At 31.9% G+C, this 22,907-nt stretch overlaps 1 protein-coding gene across 1 annotated transcript in view; it reads right to left on the reverse strand.

Moving 5' to 3' along the window:
- LOC124987632 (cadherin-10) overlaps positions 1–22,907 on the reverse strand; it is a 170,365-nt gene that overhangs the window by 103,653 nt on the left and 43,805 nt on the right. The window contains exon 2 of the mRNA XM_047556937.1: positions 7,367–7,720. Within this exon, the coding sequence (XP_047412893.1) occupies positions 7,367–7,597 (231 nt within the window). The 5' untranslated portion in view covers positions 7,598–7,720. The remainder of the gene's footprint in view (positions 1–7,366; positions 7,721–22,907) is intronic.

A 22,907-nucleotide genomic window follows, 5' to 3' on the forward strand; every position in this document is an offset into this window, starting at 1 on the left:
CTAGTTTAATTCCACTATAGCCAGAAAAGATACTGGATATTATTACAACCACCTTAACTTTGTTAAACCTTGTTCCTGGCCTGACTTGATCTATCCTGGGGAATGCTTCATATGTGCTTAGAAGATGGGTGTTCTGCTGGTATTGGACACAATGTTCAATATGTCTATTAGGTCCATTTCAACTAAAATGTTGTTCAAGTCTGCTATTTCCCAATTAATTTTATGCCTGAATATTTTTCTTTTTCACATTTAGCATTTGACATTTGATATTTTGCTTGAAAGTGCTAACAAAGAGTCTATTCCCAATTATTTTAAATGAAAGAAGGTAAAATGCTTTATATAAAACCAAAATTCAAAGTCGATTTCTTAAAATGTCACTAAATTACAATAAAACTTCTATATAGGATAATGTGTAAATATGTAAAATGGTGAAAATAGTTTTTCTGAATGATTTTAAAGTTAAAATCAATCTCCATGTCTTCTCTATGTGTTTACAAAATCTTAGCTGCACATTCTTTTTGATATCCTTTGTAATCTTAACAATTATTGAGGTTTCAAGCTCTGACAAGTGTATCTGGAGTGCAAATCAAGATCTTCCTGAATACTTATTTCTTTGTTGAAATGTTATGGTGAGATTTGTGAATGCAAGATGCTTTCCCTATATAATTTCTGACTAACATATCATTAATCTGATATATACATCAATTATAATATATACATACCAAATTTATATATACATTATTTTATATAAATTATATGCATATCAATTACTTTATATTAAAAACCAATAGGTGGTTTGCTTGGAAACCATTTGAATTCTGCAGGGCATGCCTCTTAAAATACTTTTATTGCTTTCAGTTTGAATATTAGTTTATAAATCACAAGAGAATCTATAGCAGATTCACTTTTGGTATTATCTTTACATGTCAGGGAAACAATGTCTCTTTTCTTCCAAATGTGCAAATGCCCACTCCTCAGAAAGAAATTTAAAATCACTTAATCTAAAGGAGTCTCTGTCAATGATATCACGTAATGATTTCTTTCTAGAACTTTTTTCACTAAAATTTTCTACTCCATTTACCTTTTTTTTTTTTTTACTCCATCTATTTTGTATCTGTATTTGGTAGTGTTCAAATAGAAAATAACTATATTCCAACACTCCCCCACTCCCATCCCTATCCTATCAATAGTCTATAGTTAGTGATCATTTAATTTTTTTATGTAGGTCTTATTTCAATAATTGAATCCTTTTTACTTTCCAAACTCCCATATAATATGAAGTTTTTTAAATTGCCCATTTTAGACTTGCTTCACTTTGAGTTCTAAACACTCCTTTCAGAGATGACCACAATTATGCTCATATAATTAAAAGTAACAGCAACATAATTCAATGTAGTAGCCATGATAGGTATTTCTGAACTTTAGTAACGTTTAAAGTTGAGTTTGTCTTTCATGGATCATCTTTAAGGTTTCCAGGAGGAAAAAAAAAAAAAAAAGTTACTGGGAGATACTTCTTCCTCTAGAAATCCTCAGTGATCATTTCATTATGAAGCTTTGTGCATCAAAAAACTTTCAAAAATCAAAAAGATAAATAAAAAAGCAGGTTCTTTGACTCTCCAAACTTAACATTTAACAACATTAATTCATGAAGCACAAATTCCAAAACTTTTATTTCTACTTTATTTTCAAGTATTGCAGAAATGAAATATGCTGATATTTTGTACCTATTGTTCTGTTCTTGGTTGTTCCTGAGAGAAAAAAATAAAAGCCTCATAATCTCCTCATCTCCTTTATATATTATTTGTTTCCTCTCTAAACATAGTCAGAGAGCAGAGAAATTGCATTATCAACCTCATATGCTTAATACTAAAGTAGCACCTGGGAGGTCTTCTAGATATTTATTGACATAATGAATAATTACTTCATTCGTAGTGGTATGTTGTGCCCACAATTCTTCAGAGAAGGATGACTGGCAAGCTGGAGCCACTACATGCCTTAAGACAGGAGTTCAGTACTGGTAGATATTCAAGCTGGGGGAAACAGTATGAATGGCAACTCTGAAGGGAAGATATATGGTTGTAATTATAGTAAATTCAGAAGTAAGAACTCTTGAAGAATTTAAAATTAATATTGAACCATTTAAGAAAAGAAAAGAAAAAACCCTCTGGTAAACTAGGAAAGGCTTTCTCAGTTTTAGCATTACTGACACTGACAACTGTAAACTCCTTCAGGGTCGGTTCTGTGCATTGTGAATGTTTAGGAGCAGTCAGACCTAAGGAGCCAGTCAGACCTAAGGAGCACATCCCACGCACATGACAAGTTGTAAAAATCAAAAATGCTTCCATACACATATAAATGTCTCAGGGGAGGCAAAAATCACTCATATTCAGAACCACTAATCTAGGGTAATTTGAGCTCATCACAGTCATTCAGGCCAAGTATGCAAAAAAGAAAATACTGAAAACACGGAGTTGAGAAAAACTTAGAGAATACATGACTTATTCATTTTTGATCATGGTAGAGTTTAGAGTCAGAAAATGTAAACTAAAATAATGAAATGTCAAATTACCATCAAGAGGCTTGGGCAAACAAAAGCAGCTGTTTCCAAACTGAAACAAAAGAAACATGTTAGGAATAGTGTTTCCATTGACTATCCAAAAGGGAGAACTGAGCATTCATCTTTGTTTATACAGCATAAAAGCAGTAGCAATGCTTTAAGGAGGTGAAGGGTCTTGTGATTGCAAGGGAATCTCCAGCAATTATCAGAAGGAATTTGAGCTTCAACTACATTCTTAATCTCCTGAAATGGAAAGCAGGCATTATTGCTCAACCCTCCAAGGGTAACAAAGTTTAAGAGCAAAGGAATATGAATTTAAGAAATAGTTGAACATAGTTTCTGTTTTTCAAGAATGCTCAACAATTGAGATCTTAAGAATTACCAACAATGATGGAAGCTTATGTGCTAAATGCATTCTGTATTAGGATAAATACAGGGTATTTATATGCAGGATATATAAAAAGGATATTAATAATATAATTCAGAAAAGCTAGGAGCACCCTTAATCTTTTATAACTCTAGATGGTGTGCGATTTTATTATAGTAAAAGGTTGGACAGTTACTCTGATTATATAAATATACAGAACATACATGATCATATACAAATGGTCACATTGTTAAGTGAAATATTTTATTATATGGATTCAGAATCAAATCCATGATTTATACTTTTGTATAATTATACTTTTGTATTATTAATTTTGTGTAGTTTGGTATTTGTCTCAATATCTGATTTTGACTAAAATCTATTTTAACATGCTTTTCATCACTTGAGACAATTATATAAAACACAAAGTTTAGACAGTAAATAAAATCAGTATTTGCTTAGAATTGTCTGTTATAGCCAAAATTAAATTCAAGAATACAAGTTTTAATTTTATTATTTATTTTATATTTGAAGAAAGGAAGCTAAAAAATTGGCAATCATCTATTCAGGCAACAGGATTCTGTGACTAGAAACCACATGTAAAAAGGATATTACATTGATAAAAAGTTCAAAATTACTCAAATAGAGCATTAATCTCCAGGATATATAAAGAACTCAAAAAACTTAACACCAAAGAAACAAATAACCCAATCAGTTAATGGGTTAAGGAACTGAACAAACACTTCACAGAAGAAGTGCAATCGATTAACAAATATACAAAAAGAAGTTCGACATCTGTAGCAATCAGTGAAATGCAAATCAAAACTAATCTAAGATTTCATCTCACTCCAGTCAGAATGGCAATTATAAGAATACAAGCAACAAGAAATGTTGGCAAGGATGTGGGGGAAAGGTTCACTCATACATTGCTGGTGGGTACACGTTGCAAATTGGTGCAACCACTATGGAAAGCAGTATGGAGATTCCTCAGAAAACTTGGAATGGAATCACCATTTGATCCAGATATCCCACTCCTCAGTTTATACCCAAAGGACTTAACATCAGCATACTACAGTGACACAGCCCCATCAAAGTTTATAGTGGTACACTCACAATAAACTAAACTATGGAAACAACCTAGGTGCTCTTCAACAGATGAATGGATAAAGAAAATGTGGCATATATACACAATGGAGTATTATTCATCCTTAATGAAGAATGAAATTATGGCATTTGCCTGTAAATGAATGGAGCTAGAGAATAGCACACTAAGTGAAATACTTAAATCCCAACAAACCTAAGACTGAATGTTTTTTCTGATATGCAGATGCTGATTCACAATAACTGAAGTATAGAGGTACTTTGGACTAGGCAGAGTGGAGTGAAAGGAGAGAAGAGGATCAAGGGGTAGGATGGACAGTAGAATGAATCAGACATTATTACCCTATGTGTTATGTGACTACACGACGGGTGTGATTCTACATCCTGTACAGTCAGAAGAATAAGAAGTTATATTCCATTTATGTATGATGTGACAAAATGCATTCTACTGTCATGCATAACTAATAAAAAATTTAAAAAATGTAGCAACATGAAAAAAAACCCCAAATCACAATGTTTCTCAAATCAAATTAGGAAATTTAAAAATAGTTATAGGTTTGCAATATGAAAGCTACAAAGTTTAAAGTAGATTCCTTGAAGCTCAACTCTTGCAGACTTTACTTTCAAAGTTGAAGAAATGGGACCCTGTACATAGAAAATTCCTACAAAATACTATCAATTTCTGTCTGTAGGAAATATCTTAAAAGTTGGTGTTCTTACTAGCCCATGGAGGAAAAAGGATTTATGGTAGATATATTTTAGCTTATACATTCATTGGAGTGAATGATTTATTAGAAAATCCTTCTTAGTTATTGAAAACTGAGCAAAAAATGTTTTAAGTTCATTATGATTGACTTCATTTTTTAATAAGGTAAGAGCCATGGTAGTGACAATTCAGCCACTGGCTTCTCTCTCTCTCTCTCTCATCCTCTCTTTCTTTATTCTTTTTTCTTTTCTAAATAGATTTTAAAATATACTTTACATTAATAATATCATAGTACTTAAAAATTAATGTACATATATGTTCACAGGTGTAATCATTCTTTTGGGTTTCATAGATGAGAAAACAAAGGCCAAGAGAATGTAATTAAACATTGAAAGAGAAATGGTGGCAGGAAAAAACATTATATGCCAGGTGTACTGTGGCCAACTGTATGCTTTTCCTGCATTTCCCTCAACTTTAGCACTATAACCAATAATTTTTATCTGATGAATCATATGCACCCATTCTTGCTAGGACTTGGTATTAAAATTTTTTCGCCCTCTGCATTCTAGTGCTCATCACACATGACTATTTCAAGGAAGTAAAAACTACAGGGGAAATTTCCATGACTGTAATAAATTTATTACAATATTAGTGAGAACTTGTAGGAAACTTTAAGTTTTCATACTTCATTAAAAATTATAGGGCTGGGGAGATAGCTCAGCTGGTAGAATGCTTGCCTTGCAAGCACAAGGCCCTGAGTTCAATCCCCAGTACCAAAAAAAAAAAAAAAAAAAGAAAGAAATTATATTTCATTCTAAATTTACATTCATCATAAGGCACATTTATTAAATCATTGTATGTTTAACATTGCTTTTTTGGCATATACAAATCTGTATGTTTCCATGTAAAATCAGATTTTAAATTATATAAGCAATGAATGCAATATAAAAAATTAACACAATACTGTAATATGGGCAAAACTAATAAAATACAGATTATGAAATAAATAATCCACAGAAACTACAATGCAGAATTGAAGCATAAAGAATAAAATGGACACTGTGGCTGACATACAGAGAGTCTACTTGTGTCTGAGAGGTACAGCATTTACTATATTTCTGTTCATCCAGTAACTCTGCATATAGATTACAGAAAGAAACTACCATAAATTCTCTGTGCCCATCCCATTAAAGAATTTTCTGATTTGCTTTCATAGAGCAGAGTAGAAAGAATATAATTTGACTGTATATCAAGATGCATATGTCTTGAGTGGTTACTAACTTTAATTGTCCTCAATGATTTAAAATTCTAGACAAGTTTTATCTGCTGAAGAGCCAAGTGGTACCAGATGGCTGTGGGAATTCAATTCAATAAGGCTCCAGTTAATTCAATCAGCTAAGTAGTTATTAAGCTCTATTCCAAGAACTATAGACAGAGATATGAAGTACATTTCTTAATTTCAAAGTATTGACATTCTATGAGAGATTAAAAAACACAAAGAAAATAAGTAGTATCTTGACTATCATGAGAATATATAATGTAATAATTCAATTTCCCAACACTTATTATATCCTCATTAAGAACTAGATGAAGGGAAATAGATGCCACATGATTCCTACGTCCAGGAAGAACCAAACAAATCTATTTATAGTTTTTATATGCAAGATTAGTGTTATCACATTTTTATATAATTGATTTCATATCCTAAAAGTTTTCTATAGTGATATCCATAAAAATTACTTTCACACTGTGCTCTCAAGCATATGACAACTGAGCCTGTGACAAGTCTGGTAATATTTGCTTTTTGCTAAGATTGCTTAGGTTGCTGTTTCTTTTCCTTCTCAGTATGACATTTCACCTCTAATATCATCTTTCCCATATTATCAGATGGTTAAGGACTGATATAATTGAATATGACAAAACAAAGCAACATTTTTAAATGAATGAATATGTATTCTATCAAAAATAGTTTTACTTAGAAAACATAAACTTAAAACAAGTTTAATAGAAGACTTATTTGTCCACCTCATAAAGCAATAAGTAAATTTCTTGTACCTGCTAGTCTTCTTACAAGTTTTTCTCCTATTAAAATGCTCTCATATTTTGATTTAAGAAAAATTAAGAACACAAATATCTGGAATAAATTTTCTTACAAAAAAGCAGTATCTTTGCCCTCTGATCATATTTTTAACATTGGTTTTCTCATTCTGTAGAGGACTAAATATCTTTTATGTATGTCCTTTCTCATTAAAGTTAAGAGCATTGTCATATTATATATATGTATAAATGTACAAATATAAATATATATACATGCACACTCATGTGCACATTTATATAGTCATTTAAATAACCATATTAACATATACCTTTCTTTACTTTTTAACTACAAGTTATAAAACTGAATTTTATAACATCTTTAGTCCATGAGTTGGTGAGTAAAATTAATTCAAGTAAATGAATTTCTACATTAATTAATTTCCTGGTTTTTCAAAATAGAATTTTATTTCATAAATAATGCTATTGGTAATTTGGAGAATCAAATTTATACAAATCATGATCTCTAAGACGTTTCATTTTCCATAGTAAAACATGTAAATTAAGAAGGTATATATTTGCCATTTCAGTATGAACTTACCTTGCCTACATATTGATAATCAGATCCTGTATATTCCTCCAGTAAGAAAAACTGATTCCACATCCAACCACGTTTTTGACGATGCAGAATTTTGCCATCACTTCTTGACACTCGTGCACCTAAAATCCTTTGCTGAGGCACAGAAGTCCTTCTGAATGTTATCTCTGGAGAACAGAAATGTGGCAGGCATACCCAGAGTAGAATCAGTCTCAAAAACTGGTGTATTGTCATAGTTCACTTCTTGACAAATCCCAACGTGGATGAAGAGAAAGTAGTCCTATTTTAGTGGATTGGATTTTACTTCATTTCAACTGGTTTCCAACATTTCATTAATGTTTTGTACGTTTCCAAAATCTTCAAATAAACAAATAAAAAAAGGTCAGTTGACAACATTACGACTGTTACTAGTCATTTTAAATTTAAAATTACAAAATTGTATTAATAATTCCAACTGAAACATTTAGTGTGTCTTTTTTTCATAAAATAGTGATTGGTATTGGGAAGCACTGTCTCACAAAATGTCTGCAATTTAAAAAAATAGAATTGGGGGTGTCTTCTTTCAAACAAAGTATAAAGAAGGAACATCATTAAGCTCTCTTTAGGCACTTTAATAATTTTTAGAATTTATAATTCCTAGAGATTGGGGGTGTATTTCATTTTGCTTATCAATTTTTCTGGAATAAATTCAACATAAATTATACTTTGAAAAAAATAGTGATTTAAATAAACTACAGGAATCATGCATTACATATTTAAATATTAAATATTTTTTGAAAGTACACAATTTCTTCCAATTTAAGAGATGCAGAAGTTAAGACAAAAGCAAGCAAGCAAAGAAACAAACAAATAGGGTTGCACTTAGTTAAAAATCTTTCCTCTTTTTCCTCTTGGGTACGTGAAACATCTGGATTTTCTCAAATGCAGGGAAAAAAAAATTCCCCACTACAGAAAATCAATTTTGTAAAACAATTAACACCAGTGGGTGAGAGGATATAATGATGTCACAGCTATACTCTGGGCTACATTTACCCAATCTATACAGTTCTCATGGTCCGTGGTGCCACCATCTTTGTCTCCAATTGCATGGCATCTCTGCTGGACTGTGACAATACAATAGTCTACTCCCCACTCTGCGTGACCTGTCAATATTTTCTCAAAAAAAAATCTCCAAACTTTACAGAAATAGAGCAAGAAATTATGAAATTCATCTGGAAGAATAAAAAACCCAGAATAGCTAAAGCAATCCTCAGTAGAAAGAGTGAAGGAGGGGGTATCGCAATACCAGATCTTCAACTCTACTACAAAGCAATAGTAACAAAAACAGCATGGTATTGGTACCAAAATAGAAAGGTGGATCAATGGTACAGAATAGAGGACACGGACACAAACCCAAATAAATACAATTTTCTCATACTAGACAAAGGGGTCAAAAATATGCAATGGAGAAAAGATAGCCTCTTCAACAAATGGTGCTGGGAGAATTGGAAATCCATATGCAACAGAATGAAACTAAATCCATATCTCTCACCATGCACGAAACTAAACTCAAAATGGATTAAGGACCTCGGAATCAGACCAGAGACCGTGCATCTTATAGAAGAAAAAGTAGGTCCAGAGCTTCAACATGTTGGAACATGTTGGCTTAGGACCAGAGTTCCTCAACAGGACTCCCATAGCACAAGAAATAAAAGCAAGAATTAATAACTGGGATAGATTCAAACTAAAAAGCTTTCTCTCAGCAAAGGAAACTATCAGCAATGCAAAGAAAGAGCCTACGGAGTGGGAGAAAATCTTTGTCAATCATACTTCAGATAGAGCACTAATCTCCAGAATCTATAAAGAACTCAAAAAACTGTACACCAAGAATGCAAATGATCCAATCGACAAATGGGCTAAGGAAATGAATAGACACTTCACAGAAGAAGATCTACAAGCAATCAACAAACATATGGAAAAATGTTCAACATCTCTAGTAATAAGAGAAATGCAAATCAAAACCACCCTAAGATTCCAGAGAAATGCAAATCAAAACCACCCTAAGATTCCATCTCACCCGTATTAGAATGGCGATTATCAAGAATACAAGCAACAACAGGTGTTGGCGAGGATGTGGGGAGAAAGGTACACTCATACATTGCTGGTGGGGCTGCAAATTAGTGCAGCCACTCTGGAAAGCAGTGTGGAGATTCCTCAGAAAACTTGGAATGGAACCACCATTTGACCCAGCTATCCCACTCCTTGGCCTATACCCAAAGGACTTAAAATCAGCATATTACAGAGATACAGCCACATCAATGTTCATAGCTGCTCAGTTCACAATAGCCAGATTGTGGAACCAACCTAGATGTCCTTCAATTGATGAATGGATAAAGAAACAGTGGTATATATATACAATGGAATATTACTCAGCCATAAAGAATGATAAAATTATGGCATTTGCAGGCAAATGGATGAAATTGGAGAATATCATGCTAAGTGAGATAAGCCAATCTCAAAAAAAAAAGGACAAATGATATCGCTAATAAGTGGATGATGACACATAATGGGGGGTGGGAGGGGTTAGTGTTAGGGTTAGAGTTAGGGTTAGGGAGGGGGGCAAGAATGGAGGAAGGAAGGACTGTATAGAGGGAAAAGAGGGGTGGGAGGGGTGGGGGGAAGGGAAAAATAACAAAATGAATCAAACAGCATTACTCTATGTAAATGTATGATTACACAAATGGTATGTCTTTACGCCATGTACAAACAGAGAAACAACATGTATCCCATTTGTTTACAATAAAATAATAAAAAAAAAGGAAGTTAGATCATTTCACTTTTTTGCACAGAACAATCCATTGGCTTCTCATCTAACTTTAAATAAAAACTAAAATCTATGCCACATTACCGTATCCACTTTCATCACTGTCACCCCTCTAACCTGTTTCACTTCAACCCTCCACCTCACCTCCTGATTGGCTCCTTTCCAGCCACAAGCCTTTCTTCTTGGCCCTGCAACACTGTTCACCTGCTTCTTTCCTCAAGCTTTTCTGCTTGTTCCCAGTGTCTGGAATGCTTTTCCTGAAGAGAGCAACTTATATAGGTCCCTTGGTTCCTTCAGGTCTTGCTTTGAAATCTCCTCTAACATTTCACATATTCCAATACATGACATGCATTTTATTTATTTATCATGCATAAATTCTGCCAACCAACTACAACCTCTTTGAGTGAGGAAGTGAGGAATTTTTCTTTGCATTCTTTACTGTTTTATTAACAATACCTAGAACAGGATCTTGCACATAGTCGGTGCTGAATAAACAGTTTGAATGAATTAAATGCATAAATTGTAGGTTGCTGTAAACATCTGAATACCACTCATTACCTGCTGTTTGTTGTTATTCTAAAGTATTCATTTATGGAAATGCATATTTTATAATAATATTCTTATTCCTCATTTATCTTACTATCTTTATCTTATTAATTAGAATATTATTTTTATTTTAAAATTTTGTGTGAATTTTTAAATTTTTCTAATAGGAATCGATTATATTTCAGGAATGTTCAGACATTTGTTAGGAAAAGTGACTTGGAGAATGAACGGATTAAGTTCCACTTCTCTTATAGAGCATGCATTCTAAGTATTCTGGTATTTACATTTATGTGTTCATACATAATTATTTGGTAGCAATCTGTTTACTTTTTGTTTTGTTATTAAAATATTTACAGGCCAATGTAAATGTGCTTTAGAAATAATACTAATGGTGAAGCAGTCTTTTGAGTGTACTAAATGTCACTGAACCCTCCATAGCGTGTGAAGTCATACAACATGATAGATACAAACTACTAAAATATTTTATGTAATACTGTACTTGGTATTTAGTGATTATCTGATGCACAAAATAGTTGTACATCCTAAAGCACGAACTTTACAGAAACTCATATTGATTTGATTCTAAGTAGTAGGAACATGTACTAAAATGATGTTTGCCTTTTTGTGTCTCAGGATGTGCTCAATGGTATTGTCCAAAAAAATCACTTTTCCTAAGGGCAGGGAAAGTTTGTATAATTCAGGGTTTTTGCCCTTTCCACAGAAGTTTAAAATTTTATTGAAGCAATAGTCATTCTCAGTTCATCTATATTTCAGCACATTTTACACAATGACCATTGGAAAAACCATTTCAATGACAAGAATACATGAAAATAGAAAATTTTATTAAACCATCATTTAATTTTTCCTCTATGTGGTAAAGAGCCTATATATAGACTTTTCAAAGCATTACTCATTTATTATAAATACCACAGTAATTGTTTTTCCAGTAATCTGTCTAAAATTACAGAATATCTTTGACTTTATACTTAACCAAATAGACTTTCGATATGGAAAGTAAATATATTTCATTGTTTTATTTAGTTTTTAATGACCCACAACTGTGTCGTGCCCAGTTTTCTATGGGCCCTACCCAACATTAAATAATCATTTCATGAATAAGAGCTTACCTTATTCATATCTACAAACCGGTTTTCTAAACCTCAACCTTTCTTATTTAAAATTTATCCTATAGGGTGTTAGCTAAATTAATTTTCCAAAACCCACTTCACCAAGACTCAAATCAATTAAAATTTTTGAGTATATCTCCTACTGGGAAGATAACATCTGAACTTCATATTTATTTCAATATCTGAAACCAGATAATATAATTTTTTTTATTTCACACTATTTCCAGTTGTTTTTCATTTCAGCTTTGATATGGAACTTCTTATGTGTATAAACAATTTCCCCATGAATATATAAATCAGAGTATGGTTCAAGTGACAATACTGTATTGAATTTTCCTCACTGGTAAACTGAACTTTGTTAGCTATCTGTAGGTATATCAGCAAATATTTCTAGAATAAAGTAAGTTATGTTTTTCAAAGGCTTTTTCTGAATGGGTTGGTCTATTTGTTATGAAAAATAAAAGTTAAATTTTAGAATATGAAAATACACAGGGGAACTACTGAACTTGTTTGAATTATATAATCATAAAATTAAAGAGTCAAGAGAATTAAGGCAAATGTAAAATACTAAAATTAATGAAATTCTATAATGTGATTTCCAATTAATAAATATAATTTTTTAGTAATCCACTCAAAATCATATTTCCTTATTTTAATCTTAAAACTGACATAAAGATCACATGCAGATTAAGAAGTAGTAAACTATCCTTTAGCATGTGCATTCCCATATTCCATTAGATTAGTGCTTTCCAATTTTGACATACATTCAGAATTCCTGGGACATTTGGTGACTGTGTTCTCACTCAGCAGGTCTGGGGTAGCATGCATGATTCTGCATTTCTAACTAGCTCCCATATCATGCCAACACAGCTTGTTCCTGTGCTTTGAACAGCAAATCTGTACACCTACCTCAAATCTAAAATCACCTCCAAAATATTATTATGACTTTTTTCCATTTAGTGCTTCAGATACCAGACACACATACTACTACAATGATGGGAAAACAAAATATAAGGTGACTTCTCTGGGAAGATTAGAACATTGTTTCTCAATATTCCAAGGCTTTTCTGGCCATTTTTTTAACCAGAAAACTTTGATTCAAGATAGCACACACTATAACAATTTCTCTCCTGATCAGGAACGTACACATATATATTATGTTTTCACATATAAGCACATTTTGGATAATTTGTCTCACTTGTTTTCTTTCATTTTTATAATCACAGGATTTTCTTTTTTTTTTTTTCATTATTTTCTGGAAATGCTTATGATACACATTACTTCCTCTAAAATCTTTAAATTTTATTATAAAAACAGTCAAAAAAAACAGATCACAGAATATAATAATTGCTAATTAGGTCTTCATACATCATAGATGATCACTTAAGTTACTATCCATCTTTAGCTAATAAAAAGAATCATTCTTCAGTCAATTGGCTATGTTGATTAGAATCCTAAAGTACTTTTTTTAAATCACCAAATCACCATTTATAAAAGTAACAAAAATGCTAAAGATTAATGAGACCAAATTGAAGTCTGTATAGTTGTACAATTTTAATGCTTTTAGTATTTCCTACAACTAATACAGTCTACTGAACTATCAAAACTGAGAAATAAAGGAACACTTCTCTGGTGTGTTGATACAATTAAAATGAGTTAGTGCATGCTAAATACTTGCTTTTATTCAAATGGTGCCATTTTATGCATCTAGTATGAAGCACAATGTGAGATAATTGAATCAAAGCATTACACAAAGGACACAAATAAAATGAGTCCATATGCTTGATCATATTTCCAAGACTTCATTATACATTACTTAATGTGCTCTAATGCCTTAGAAAATATATAGTTCTATATTGAATATTTATCACTCTATTTTAAATATTCTGCATATGTATTTCTGTTTAAACTGTAGAGTCTTATACCTTGGATGCAAAGTTAGTCATATAGTGTTCAATAAATTTTATTAAAATGGATTGAATATTGTTATTCTGTCTAAAATATTTCTGTAAGAAAAAAACTTGGCTCCTTTCCCTAAAACAAAACAAAACAAAAACATGTCAAGGACCATTTTTAAGTTTTCTGTATAATCCTGTTTCATATAACATGAGAGAACTCACATAAGACATTATTCAAACTGTTGATCAGTACATCTTTGTTGAGTAAAATATGCAATACAAGGTTTCTTAGTCTCAGATAAGTTATCAAACATTTTTGATTGCTAGGTTTGCTATCAATGCAGAAAGAATTCCAAAAAGCTCTGGTTCTTGCTATTCTTCTCAGTTTAAAATTTCCCTTGAAGCAAAACTGTTTGAAATTAGTTTTATTCTCTGGGAATGTGACCTGCACACAAACTGGCAATACACTTCTCCAGCTGTACTATGCAGTAACATCTTCATATTGTAATTTTCAAGCCAGATAGAACCCACATAAATTTGTAGCTGTGAGTAGATAGAGCATATGGCAGGGGTAAAGAGAAGCCTTGGTGAATTAAGCATATAACGTGGTATGGTCATTATCTCTAAGATTCCTACTAATAGGCTTAAGAACATCCTCCAAAAGTTCTTCCTGCTCTCTCCACAACCTTTTTAACTCAGCAGCAAATGTGACAGTCCCAGATGTAACTTGATCCACGACCAAGTTAGCAGTGCCAATACAGCTGTGACATTACACCTGCTCCTTTCGGGAAGTCTCATTTCACTGTAGCTGGGATTTATTTCATTACATGGAAATTGGTAGCAAGAATGCTCTCAGGGTAACTTAAAGATGCTCAGATAAAAGCCATCTGGTATCCAATTTTCTTTGATCCAGGACTTGAATTGATTGTGTAAAACAATGAATGAAGAGATGGAGAGAATTTCAAAGTTCTATTTGGAATTCCCACTCAGAATGAATTATGTCTTTAAAGCATTAATATTAGACCACCAAGGAAAAGATAAACATAGTTGGAAGACTCCATTAGTGATCTTTTCTAAGTCACTTCTGTGAAGACCTTCTGTGCATGTACTAATGAATAGTGTATAAACTAAACCATTGTATAATTTAGCATGCTTCACTGTGGGAATGTATAGTATATGCACTATATTTGGATTAACAGTATTTTAAATATGTTTTTACTGTTACAGCCAAAAGTGCAAAATACTTTGAAACTAATTTGTGAAAAGAAGTAAAAAAACAAATATATGAAGATATACAAATGTCCTTTAAAATTCTACTTAAATTAAAAACTTGGGTAGCTATTGACATGAGGATAAACAGTAATCATCAGACAGACCTTGTGGGATGGATTTGTGATAACAATTGGGTTTAAGCAAAAGAAACAGAAAAATATACTAGCACTAAGTTTTAATTCTAATTATGCTTTAGTACATGCACAATACTAAACTGCTCATTAGTAGATAGCCTGTCCTTTCCCTATATGGAGGTCCATTCCATAGAAAAGGGTAATATCCTAAATTACATATCTGTAGTTGAATAATAAAATTGGAATAACATTGTGTCAGATAAATTTCATTTTCTTGATGGAAGATAAGGATTAGATTATAAAGTACTTCCTATTTACTGTAATGCTTTATCAAGGCTAAATTATAATTTCATCATTTTCAACAAAACAAAAAAATGCAAGATTTATTTCCCTATTTAAATATTCATTTATTTATTTATTTAATTCCTAAAGGTATCAATGCCTAAGTATTGACACTAGACTGAAAGCTGTAATAAATAACCTAAATACTTGAAGTACGTAGTACATTTCAATGAAATCAGTTATTTAGTAAGTCATTTTTTTTGTTCTTGTTCTTTGCATCTTACTGGGATGAGTTCAGAATTTTCATTCTATAAATGCATCATTGATACTCAGTGTTGTTCTTTCAGCAATGTCCATAGAGGACTATCTCTTGTACCATAAAATCTGCCTTGTGGGAGCTGACCAATGTAAATGAAACTGAAATGGTTTTTATCTCCTAAGAGTTAACAATGCAAATACATGAAGGAGCATCTACTTTAAACATGGGTGGTCTACGGAATCATTATGATTGAAATTATGTCCGAGATGATTGAAAGGAAATAAAAAATAGAGGGTCGATGTGCTTGTGTTGTATGTGCTTGTATACATGCACATTTGCCAAAGACTGTTAAGAGTTAAATTCAGCCATGGCAACACAATGGAGTAGAATTGGTTTCCATGAATGGAATAATGTGGCATGAGTATGTAAAGACACATGAATAGAGGAAGGAAGTTACAGAGTGCCAAGAAGAAAATGTAGACTGTGAGCTAGTTTAATGAAATTCACTTTTCTATGATGACTAAGCCCAAATGTAAATTTAGGTCCAGGCCTATAAAAATGTGGAGTCCAAATCTAATAATAATTCAGGCAAAAATTTTCTGTCACTTAATTGTGTTATAGTTTTCATGGATACTAGGTAATTAGCTTTTGTGGGCTTTAAATAAAAAGCAACTGCATTCATATAAAGACATTAATAGATATATGTGTATAGTCATATATTTTATATATATTCATATGCTTTTATTTACTTAGAAGTTTGCTTCATTCTTGGGTTTTAAAAGAAATTAAAACATTTCATAGATTCCTAAAAGTATTGCAAGTACACAGCTCTATGCCTACTAGGTCAAATGGGGAATTTGACCCTGATTTTAGTAGCAAACATAATCATGGATTTTGAGCAGGGCTACAAAAGAGCATAAGGTATGGTTCTTCTGTGGGTTAATCTGAAGGGTATGGAACGTTTCAAGAGTAATGTTATATGAGATGCTCAATCTCATACAGTTATTGTTATCACCAGAAATATAAATTGGGTCACCAAATTCATCTACATTCTTCTGAAATGCTCTACATAATTTAGTAATGAACAGATGTTATTATGATTAAAAACTTACACTTTAAAGCTTTTATCTAGAAGATACTCCAGCTAGCTTCCATTTGGCTGAACATGAGAAACATGAATCAATTGGGAGAGGAAGATTTCGAATGTGATTGGAAGCATATGAACTACTGATTGTGGAAGGACATATTTTGATAAAAGTATGATTCTGGGTCTAGAATATTTTGTCAAAATATCAAAAAACATTTTTCCATATCTAATTCCATAGATTGATTTTGATTTGAAATATATTGACATGTCAATTTTAAGTATATATTTGTCTTAAGTACTCTTGAGAACAAAGATTCAATAGCCATTTTTTTCTCTTTTAAGAATAGTTTCAGTGAAAAGTTTGAATGAATTGAGGTTGTAACTTGCTTAATAAAAAGAGTTGTTCTAAACTTCCTTTAAATTGTGGATATATTTAGTGGTTTCTGGCTCTTGCCCTGCTTAGCTGTACAGTCTGATCTTCACCCTATCATTACCAATTCCCAGTTCCCCCTCTTGGAAGTCCATCTGATACACAGCTTACAGTCTTTCATGTGATGAGGTTCTTGACCAACTATTTTAACAATCTTTCCTTTTATACAGATATGTCTAATTTTTATTTTTATTTTTTGCTGTATATTATTTGTTGTTTTTGGTAGCAAAAACATCAATGGGAAAATCATTAGTTTTAATTATTAAATAGCAGAAAGTATTAGGATTTAAAATTTTGATTCAGGGACTCATTTTGTGCCTGAATCCAATATAATACCAATTATTACAACAAAAATCTAAACTTACCAAAGGCAGTGAAATTTGTAGTCTTTTAGACACTAAAATAGATTATGCATTGGCCCACGCAGCAATTATATACTTGACCTATATTCAGTCACAATTGCTCTGGGAACCAGAGAGACTCATCATTTCAGTAAAACTTTAGAAGGCTAACACCAGTGCCAGAAACAAAACAGTACATCTAAATTCTGGACTATTAAGCCACAATCTATAAAGTGCCATTCGGTCACTTAATCACAATTTACTGTTTCAAGCAGAGAGCTGTCCAGCACTTCCTCTCTCTCTTGGATAGTTGGTATGCCTTATATGTTCACTTCTTCCTATGTTCAAATGATATTTTATGAATTTTTGCTTATTTCACTGTCATATACCTTTCTTTAAACTTATTTGACCAAGTAGATCTTCTGCATCTTGGGGAAATATATCACTTTATGGAGGTGAGGGGGCCCACACCCTTAATGACCTTGCATGGACTAAGCATATCAAAGAAAATATTTCATCTCAAAGTCATTTTGATTTATTTTCCTGCCATTCACTGCAACCCAGGAACATGTAGTAGTAGATACAAAAACATGGAAAAAAGTTTATAGCTTATTTAGAATGAGTTTTGTCATTTTCTTATAAATTAGATTGGAATGAGAAAAAATAGTAGAAACATAAGCATCTATCTCAAGGTCAATATTCTAGAAAGGGGGACACCTGCATCCTTTTACTAGCTTATTTTTCTTGATTTTCTTTTGCAAACATGTATCTTCATCATTTTCAGCATATTCTGTTGATGATTATCAACATTTACATTGGATCACAGCAGTTTTATCTGATAATGAAACTTTAAAATACAGACTCTTTTAATTTTCTGAATGAAAGGGAAGGTAGGAAAACGACCAGGGAAGAAACATATCATCTGTGGCATATGAAGAGGAGCAGAAAACACAAAAATAAGGATGTGAGGGCTTTGTCTAGCTGAAGGTGTCAGTCTGCCTTCCCTAGCTGTACTTGTGATCACTCAATTCAACTGGTGCATTTTTACCTTTGGATTCTGACACAAAGCATGCAGGCCTTCTGTATAGGGAGAACATGTAGAGAACACTCCCTAACTCCATTTATGAAGGCATCATTACTCTGACACTGAAACAGTAAAACATCATTACAAGAGAGGGGAGAAACAAAACCAGTGACCAATACTCTCTGTGAAGATATGGAGACAAATTCTCATGAAATACAGGTAAACAGAACACAGAAATGTGTAAAATGTATAGCACAGCATGCCTTTATCTCAGTTCAATGCTCAAAAGTCAATCATTTTAATTGTGTTAATATAGCTGGTGGAGTTGCAAATTGGTGCGACCACTCTGGAAAGCAGTATGGAAAATCCTAAGAAAACTTGGAATGGACCCACCTTTTGACCCAGTTATCTCACTCCTCGGTTTGTACCCAAAGGACCTAAAATCAGCAAACTACAGTAACACAGCCACATTAACATTTATAGCAGCTCAGTTCACAACAGCTAGATTGTGGACCAACCTATATGCCCTTCAACAGATGAATAGATAAAGAAACTCTGGTATATATACACAATGGAATAATATTCAGCCATAAAAAATAATATTATGGCATGTGCAAATAAATGGATGGAATTGGAGAATATCATGCTAAGTGAAATAAGCTAAGCCCAAAAAACTAAAGGCCGAATGTTTTCCCTGCTAAGTGGAGGATGATACATAATGGGGATGAGGGTGGGGAATGAGAGAATAATGGGGGACTTTAGAATATGTAGAAGAAAATGAGAGGGAGGGGGTATGAAAAATGGTGGAATGAGACAGACATCATTACCCTCTGTACATGTATGATTACACGAATGGTATGAATCTGCATTGTGTACAACCATAGAAACGAAGATATGTACCCCATTTGTGTACAATGAATCAAAATGCAGTCTGTAAAAAATTAAAAGCTAAATAAAAATAATTTAAAAAAAAAGAAAGAAAAAGTCTGACCACTTCAGGAGATGAAGAAAAGATGCTTGATAAAATTCAAAATCCTTCATAGTAAAAATTCTCAACACAGTAGCTCTCTCAGTCTTGTAGAGAGCACTTACGGAACCCCACAACTAGCACACTAAATGGTGAGAACCTACAAGTTTCCCTCCAGATGATGAGGAACCAGGTACAGATGTCATGTGTTACAACTTGCATTCAGCTTTAAACTGATGTTCCTCCACAAAACAGTAAGTGAAGAGGAAAAGTAATAAAAATCTTGCATAGAGAAAAAAGGAAACTGTTTCTTTTTCATTTTAAACATAGGAAATCCCAGAGGATTTGCTTTAAAAACTACTAGACTTAATCAATAGATTGAGCAAGTTGATGAGACTACAAGATCAAACAAAAAACATCAATTATAGTTTCAAGTAATAAGAAATGACAATTGTAAATTGAAATAAGAATAAAAATATAATTTACCTGAATTCAAAAAACATGAGTATTTAAGTTGGAATACAACAAATATATGCAAGATCTTTATGCTGAAATTTTCAAAGTCCTACAGGATAAATAAAAAATTAACAAGGAGATGTTTTATTTATAAAATAGTTATAATTGGGATAGCTTAATATGTCACTTTCTAAAGATTAAAGAAAAATTCAAACTTTAATAATTTTAGGAAAAACTCATAGGCAGAACATGTTTGTTTTTTAATTGGTAAAAGTTTCTTAGCCATGACACTTAAACAATATTTCTAAAATAAAAAAATTGACAAATTTGACTATTAAAGGTAAAAGCTAAATGCCTTTAAAATGCATTAATAATAGAGAAAACAACTCATAAACTTGTAGAAAGCAATTGAAAAACGCATATCTATTAAAGCATTTATCCACATTGCATATGGAAAATATAAAGGCTGGTAAAAAAAATTAAAAACATGCAAAAAAGACTTGAACAGACATTACAGCAAATAAGATAATGTAGATGACAAATAACCACATAAGTAGATGCTCAACAGCATTCATCATTGTGAGATAAAATTTTGAAAAGTGAAAGCACAATATATATCACTGCACTCAATTAAATTATCTAAAGCAAAAATTTAAAAAAAAACATTATTAAGTATTGGTAAAAAGTAGAGCAATTGAAACTACTATACCTTGCCAGTAGGAATACAATATATAATAGCTACTTTTGAAAATAAATTTGCTATGTCTTAAAATGTTACACATGTACCAATCATTCAATGTTATTGGAGTAGGTATTTTTAAAAAAAGAATTATTAATATAAAACTCTATGCAACTAAAGTGTACCTACTTTACTCAGAATCATAAAACACTGGAAACAATCAAAATATTCCCAAAATAGTAAATGAATAAGCAACTGTAGTGTATCCCTACCACAATAAATGGAATGAATCACTGTTACATGGACCAACATGCATGAATCTTAAATACATGACACTAAAAGAAGATATCACACTCAAAATTATATATAGCATATGATTGCATTCATATAACATGTTTGAAAAAGTAAAAGTATAGACACAACACAAATCTGTAAGTTCCAGGGTGTAATACACTCAAAATACCAGAAGAGAATTTGGAGAGGGATATGGAAATATTCTCTTTCTCAACTTAGTCATACTTAGAAGACAATAGGAATTTGTCAAAACTCATAGAACTTTACCTTAGAAAGGATGCGTTATATTCTATTTAAGTTTTATAACCATATGAATGGCCAACAGGTGTACGAAATGATTCTCAATATCAAGAAACATCAGGGAAATTAAATCTAAACCACAACAAGGCATCATCTCCCATCTGTTAGGATGGCTATTCTATAAAAGGATGAATAAAAATTTTAAAAAATGTATTTACCTTCAATGCACTTTCCTATACCAAATATTGAATATTTTAATGATTTAAAACTTTTAAGACTATGCAATTTGATAAATTATACAGAACACAAGACCTGCTACATATTAGTTATATATCTACATACGCAGTATCCAGGAAAAGTTGTCATTTAAAATTTTTATTTTGATCAATGGTTCCTTTATTCTACTCTGAGAAACTGGTGTTCAAAAGAAAACATAAATTGCCTTAAATTTATACTCTGTCTTGTTTCTTGTGATTCTTTGATTCTAGTTAGTTATCACTTGTCAAAACAATGGACTAAACTTAACACCTAACAGCATGCCAAATATCTTGTTTAAAAAAATTTCCATAACCTCATTAGAACTTTATATCCTTAGCTAGGCCTGAACACCCTGAGCTTCAGCAAACAGGGAGTCAGTGCAGTAGTGCATAAAATATTAGGCTCTGAAAGCCCATGCCTGCTTAGGGAAGTGTGTAATTTAATAAAGTGTTCATTGATGTCAGCACACTGGCTCATCAGACTTGTGTTGATGTCAATGCCTGCAGCACAGAGACTCCTACTCCTAATTAGATGACTGAAGTAAGATTACATTCTCCCTTGGAGACAGACACAGGATGGGAGAGTTATTCTCAAAGGGCCTTAGATTTACAAGTATCTGATGGAACAAACAAAAATAGGAAAAGGCAAGCCAACTAGGGAAATGAACTTGACAGGGTTGCATTATTTATAAAAAAAGAAAGTTATGAAAGATACCACCAGGCTTCTATTGTTCCTACTTAATTCACATACAAATTTTCTAGCATAAATTATAAATAAGGAATAATATTTTATGACTTATCAACTTCGTTTTCTAGCAATCTTCTGTAAATCCCAGAGAAATTTAAGGAATATGAATAAGAATTCCATGCAGAATAATTTTAGCTTTATTGTCTAGGGATGGCCATTAGTTGTTCTTTTTTAGATTGTTCTGATAGTTGTTCTTTTTAGATTGATTTGAAAAGGTGAAATGAATGATTTCTCAAGAGAATCTGAATTATATATCATTCAAAAAGGACTTTTCATCTGAGACTACACAAATTAGTTTTTTTCACATTGAAGAAAAAGTCAATATTCTATAATCCCCTTAAAATAATTGTATTAATACTTTGAATCTTTTATATCCTAGTCTAAACTAAATATTAAAGATTATTGGGTGATAAATAGTAATTAATTCTGTATTATTCTAAAGATAATTTTATATTTTAAAATGAGTCCTCTATTATTTTTATTTGATAGTATCAAGTCTGACTGAATTGCCTGAATCCTTTACAGTTTGCTATTGAAATACCTTTGATAAGAAATCTACTATTAGGAGAAAAAAACAAGAAAGGGCATATAATATAATATTTTGTATTTTTAATAGTAGCGTAGCCATATTCTTATGAGACAAAATAGATTGCTAAGAGAATTGTCCTATATCAAAACCAGTGGCAATAAGAAAGACTATGTTGGAGAAATGGGTTCTGTTAGCAAACTGATGTACTCTGTTAACACAATATGTACTGCC

The sequence above is a fragment of the Sciurus carolinensis genome, chromosome 6 (assembly GCF_902686445.1).
Source record: "Sciurus carolinensis chromosome 6, mSciCar1.2, whole genome shotgun sequence".
Taxonomy (NCBI): Eukaryota; Metazoa; Chordata; class Mammalia; order Rodentia; family Sciuridae; genus Sciurus; species Sciurus carolinensis.